Source organism: Aplysia californica, unplaced genomic scaffold, assembly GCF_000002075.1.
Source record: "Aplysia californica isolate F4 #8 unplaced genomic scaffold, AplCal3.0 scaffold00491, whole genome shotgun sequence".
NCBI lineage: Eukaryota > Metazoa > Mollusca > Gastropoda > Aplysiida > Aplysiidae > Aplysia > Aplysia californica.
The window spans coordinates 437,804-443,697 of NW_004797761.1; the positions used below are offsets into that span (position 1 = coordinate 437,804).

General features: G+C 40.2%; 1 protein-coding gene across 1 annotated transcript; it reads left to right on the forward strand.

The window, feature by feature from the left end:
- The first annotated feature begins 792 nt into the window (after positions 1-792).
- On the forward strand, positions 793-5,805 carry LOC101854039 (probable beta-D-xylosidase 6). The gene is made up of 2 exons (XM_005105784.2): positions 793-1,028; positions 3,197-5,805. The coding sequence occupies exon 2, from the start codon at positions 3,233-3,235 to the stop codon at positions 5,552-5,554; it is 2,322 nt and encodes a 773-aa protein (XP_005105841.1). The 5' UTR covers positions 793-1,028; positions 3,197-3,232; the 3' UTR covers positions 5,555-5,805.
- Positions 5,806-5,894: the final 89 nt, after the last annotated feature.

Sequence of the window (5,894 nt, forward strand, 5' to 3'; positions counted from 1 at the left end):
GATCTATCTATCTATCTATCTATCTATCTATCTATCTATCTATCTATCTATCTATCTATCTATCTATCTATCTATCTATCTATCTATCTATAATCGAGCTGTAATCCTATTTAATGTTCATTTCTTGTTAATTACATAATAATCCACAATACGTCGTATCTATTATAATTTTAGAAGGCCGTATTTCATATATTACATTTAATCCTATTGACCACACTGACACTTTACTAGATTCCGCCTTGGCTTACAGCCTTTCCTCTGTCGAAAATCAGATACCTGGCTGTGTCCGATGGCATACATGTTTTTAATTTCTGAGGTCAACCCCAACCCAACCCCAGATCTAACTAAGACGTACTATAATAGCTTGTTCACTCTTGTCTGTCCGAGGTTTTAAAATGCTAGCTCATTTATGAATTTGCTAATATGCACGTAACTTTATATAGCACTGCTGTGAACATTAAGAGAACAGATTAAGAACAAATGGGGTCGTATAACACAATAAAAAAAACACATTCCTTCAAGAGCAGGTGACTTATTGTGTTTTATCTCTTTGATCCGGAAATCTACTGACAAACACAAATAATCAACCTTGACTAGCAATAATTGTTAAGTTAAGCTGATTCTATAGTAGTGCTGTTCTCCTCTGTTATCTCAGTATGCAGCACATTTGCAATGAGAGCTTGGACTTTCTTTCCTAGGAGTCTTGAAGTCAGCGCTTTGCAATACAAATTCTTAAAAGGACACTCGTCTTTGTAGATTCACAGATTATGTCAAAGGTTGTAGTTAACCACTATAAGTTATCTTTTGAGTTAGTATATAGAGGAAAGAAATGCAACAAAATCAATGTATCTGATCAAGCACGTGATAATAGTATGACAACTAATGTATCTGATCAAGCACGTGATAATAGTATGACAACTAACTATTTGGCCTACATAAAGTTCTTGTTCATATCAGCTATTTATTGTCGTGCTGTTGCAGCTCATTATCAGTTTGGCACAGGATTTGCTTTAGTGCAGTAGTAGTCGGTAAGTATTTTAACAAATCCCATATACTTACACGTAAAAGAAACCGGGTTGTGTATATCCAAAGTTAGTCTGACAAAATGATTTAAAGTGTGTTTTTTATTAGAAAAACAAGATGTTTTAAGGTTTATGACACCGCAAAGCAAAGTCTCCAAACGAATTATATGGTCAGGAGAGTCAACAGAGTTTGGATTTTGACCATGGAGAGTGAAGACTGTTGGTATTGAGCTATCTTTCTCTGATTCCATACACCCCCAAGGTAAATGGTGGACACTGTTTTGTTACAGGGAAGATAAAGCTGACAATAACGTCTGTGTATTGTAATGTCTGACCTTGCAGTACGGGAAGTTTCTAACAGGCTATAGTGTAAGGGTATGGATCTAACCCCTCTATCAACACTAGGCCGTTATTTAAAAGCGGGACATGCAAATTTAAAAAGGGGGGGGGGGGAGGGCTACACCTGAAGGCCATCTCATATAAGTTGACCAAATTTTACCCAATTTCATACCTATAACAAGCATAGTAAGGAGTCTCAAAATCCAGAATCAAATTTGAGAACAAAGTTTTATTGCCATGGAGACAGCGGCCATATTGGATTTGTTGACATGCCTTACGTAATGAATACCTCACTTCTTGTTCATGGATATGTGTTGTTTTTGCATGCATGTTAGTATACAATTGATCTACAAATATGTCTGTTGAAATTTTACAAAACGAATTTGGAAATTTTAATGAATTTGTTTTCCTGAGGTAGTAGTCAAGTTTGCAAAAGAAATCCGTAAAAAATCCACTCTCCATTCAACACCAACAAAAATCTGTGTCATGTATTAAAAAATTCAACTGAACAATTGTTAGTGTTACATAATTTATTTTTCTACATTCTGTGAAAAATTTCTTGACGATTGGATGAAAAATGGTGGAGTAATTCAAAAAAGTATACCGGTATAGAAAAACCGTGTTTTGAGAAAACGGGTAATGAAAAAATAAAAGATTGACTTTATAAGGAAATGGTGGTGACTAACATGCCAGGTATGGGAAAATAAGGTTTAAGGGGATTCTTAAGCGATGAAATAGTTGTAAGAGAGGCTGAAGAAGCTAAAAAAGGGTACAACTCAAAATCCATAATTTTGACCCGAATTTGGATTATCAGGGTGTAGCCTCCAATAGGACCGCACCAAATGGGTTGAGAACTCGAAATTTAATGTTATATAAGATTTTCTAGAATATGCATTATATTTTAATACATTTACCATAATCACTAGTTCATCCACTTCTTCAGTTTCACACATTTAACAAAATTGACGTGAAAACGTGGCTTACTCATGGTGGGATGCAAGCCACTTTTTACTTATTAAGTCAAAGAAATACATGTTTAAAATCAAATCTTTGGAATACTTTGATATCTGTTGTCTAAAGTATTTTCCAAAAGTCGTTTCATTCTTAAGATGGTGCCCTAGAATTGCTATTCATTGGGAACAGTTTAAAGGCTGACCAAATAATATACTTGTTTTGTGGATTTAACACGAAAATGAATGTTATGCTTACTGGGTTTTGTTTTTGTTTTTTCGTGTATGTGTGTTGATCCAAAGTGTTATTCATAACCCTTTTTCTGTGAGAAACACTTTAAGAACACCATAAGGTTAAAGAATCATTAAAATTTGATAAATTTTGAATTGGCCAAATCTACCGAAATATTTGGGTAACGAGATTTGTAAAAAGACAATAGTATGTTATTTTACCGAGTTTGGATGTGCCGGTATGTGAAAAAGTAAGAAACAAGGTAGTTCAAATCACTCAAATTTGCTTTCTTTGCACGTACATGTACCGTGCATTTATGAGAAAGTGACTCAGTGCAACCTTTCCAGGTTTTTCACCTGTAGATATATCTAATTATGCTCCTTCTTAAGTTGTATAAAAGTTGAGATTAACCAGTATGTAAAGAGGCTGATTCTATACGAATTTCAGCTATTTTTTCTTGAAAAAAGGGAATTCGATTTATTTCTGATTTTATCTTAGAAACATTACTTTGGTAGGAATGGATTACCACTTTAAAGCAACTTTCATGGATGTTATCTCAACTGTTTCTTCATACATGTATTTAATCAGCAAGGTTATTAACATTGTGCTTAAGGAAATACGTTTCTGTTTTTATATTTCTTTTTTGAAAACAGATTCCGAATGCGCTAACAAAAACAATAAAGAGGACCATGTTGTCAAGACTCCCGTATGGTATAAGTCTTCTTATACTCACTGCTGCTCTGTCAAGCCATATAGCCACTAGCTCAAGACTCTACAGGCCTAGCCATTCTAACACAATCAGACACATGAACATTGATGAGGACCAGGCACAGTTCGGCGACTTCCCGTTCCAGAACACCAGCTTGTCGTGGGATGAGCGCGTGGACGATCTCGTGTCCAGACTGACCCTGGAGGAGATTCAGGTACAGATGGCCAGGGGCGGAACCAAAGAGATTGGAGGTCCAGCCCCGGCCATTCCAAGATTGGGCATTGGGTCTTATCAGTGGGACACAGAATGTTTGCGAGGTGATGTAGATGCTGTTGAGAATGCAACGGGCTTTCCTCAAGCAATTGGTTTGGCGGCCACTTTCAGCCCGGATATTCTGTACCACGTTGCCCGAGCGACAGGTCAAGAAGTGCGAGCCAAACACAACGACTTTGTCAAAAGGGGTATCTTTGCCACTCACACTGGTATGAGTTGCTTCAGTCCGGTCATCAATATCTTGAGAGATCCTAGGTGGGGCAGGAATCAAGAGACATACGGCGAGGACCCTTACCTGACTGGAAATCTGGTACAAAAATTTGTCATTGGTATCCAAGGTGAAGACTCAAGGTTCATAATGACCAGCGCTGGATGCAAACATTTTGACGTTCATGGAGGGCCTGACAACATACCGGTGTCAAGGGCCTCCTTTGACGCTATCGTCTCTGACACAGACTGGAGGATGACCTTTCTGCCCGCCTTCAAAAAATGTGTAGAGGCCGGTACCTACAGCGTCATGTGCAGCTACAACAGTGTGAACGGTGTCCCGGCATGCGCAAACAAAAAACTGCTTACAGACATCCTGCGTACAGAATGGAACTTCAAGGGCTATGTCGTCAGCGACGAAGCTGCCATCGAAAATGTCATCTCGAAACATAAATATTGTAATAATAGCGTGGATGCTGTGGTGGCCTGTGTTAACGCTGGTACGAATCTAGAACTTTCATACAATCTCCCCACACCGGTTTATATGTCTATAGTAGATGCTATTCAACAGGGAAAACTGTCTGAGGATCTGGTGAGGGAAAGAGTCAAACCACTGTTTTACACACGCATGAGGCTCGGGGAGTTTGACCCGGAAAAAGATAACCCTTACGCCAAGCTGGGTATGGATCAGATCGAATCTGCCGAACACCAACAGCTGGCTGTCACAGCCGCCATGAAGTCTTTCGTACTGTTAAAAAACCAGGGCGGCATTTTACCTTTGCAGAAAGGAAAGTTCAGTAAAGTTGCTATCATAGGACCAATGAGTGACAATGCAGAACAACTGAATGGTGACTATTACCCTCGCCAAGACAAATCTTTCTTCACAACTCCTTTGGACGCAGTGAAGACTCTGTACCCCAACGCCAAGTACGGACAAGTATGCAAAGACAACACACCATGTACACAGTACAACAAAGCTGCCGTGCCTGCTATAGTGAAAGATACGGAACTGGTATTTGTCGCCCTGGGTACTGGTCAAGCTGTTGAAAGTGAGGCAAACGACAGGCCGGATGTCGAGCTGGCAGGACATCAGAAGGAACTTCTTCTGGATGTTCTAGACAACAGCGGTGACGCTAAGATCATTCTGCTTCTCTTCTCTGCCAGTCCTCTCAACATTACGTTTGCCGACCAGTCAGACCGCGTGGTAGCCATCATGGAATGTTTCTTTCCCGCACAGTCTACTGGGAAGGCCCTGTACAATGTTCTCACCAACACCGGGCCGTATTCTTCCCCGGCAGGCAGACTTCCCAACACCTGGCCCCTGTACAGTACGCAGATTCCACCGATGGTCAACTACTCCATGGAGGGTAGAACGTATCGCTACTTCAGAGGCAATCCCTTGTATCCGTTTGGCTATGGCCTCTCCTACACCCAGTTCAATTTCTCTGATCTGATGTACAACACAACAATCAAGGCAGGAGATAGTCTGAGTGTCCAGGTGGACATTACAAATGAGGGTGACGTTGACGGCGAAGAAGTCCTCCAATGTTACATCAGCTGGAATGACAAGTCCTTGCCCGTACCACAACTACAGTTGGCCTACTTTGACCGGATCCTCATTGCCTCCAAGCAAACGATCTCACGCCGTTTTTCGATGTACCCGGAGTCCATGGCGTTTTGGCAAGGTGGGAAATGGGTAATTAAAGCTGGTGGGATGAGTCTGTTTTGTGGTGGTCAACAGCCAAATCAGAAGAAACAGGTGCCGTCCAACGTCCTCTCTGGAACGTTCACCATCACAGACTCTATCACTCTTGAAAAGTAACGTTTTAATTCCACCTGTGAGAGTAAACATGAGTACATGCATGCACGTGTTATGTGGTGTGGTGTGTGTGTGTTATTTGTGTGTGTGCGTATGTTTGTTCGTACGTTAACACAAGCACACGAGTACGAGCGGTGTCTTGAGTGTCAAACCATTATTTCTTCCTGCTGAGCAAAGTGTTGTCTTCACCTGTTTGAAACATTTGTGGGTGACTTGTAATCAGAAAGCAATATTAGGCAAAGAAACCAGTTGGTCCAGTGCATAACTGGTTCTGTTGTTTGTTTTTTAAAATTATTTTTTTACGTTTTATTCCTCCCAGAAGGCCATATATATATTTTTTTTT

Excerpts from the sequence above, each read along its gene's own strand:
- LOC101854039 (XM_005105784.2), top strand. The coding sequence starts at position 3,233 with ATGTTGTCAAGACTCCCGTATGGTATAAGTCTTCTTATACTCACTGCT.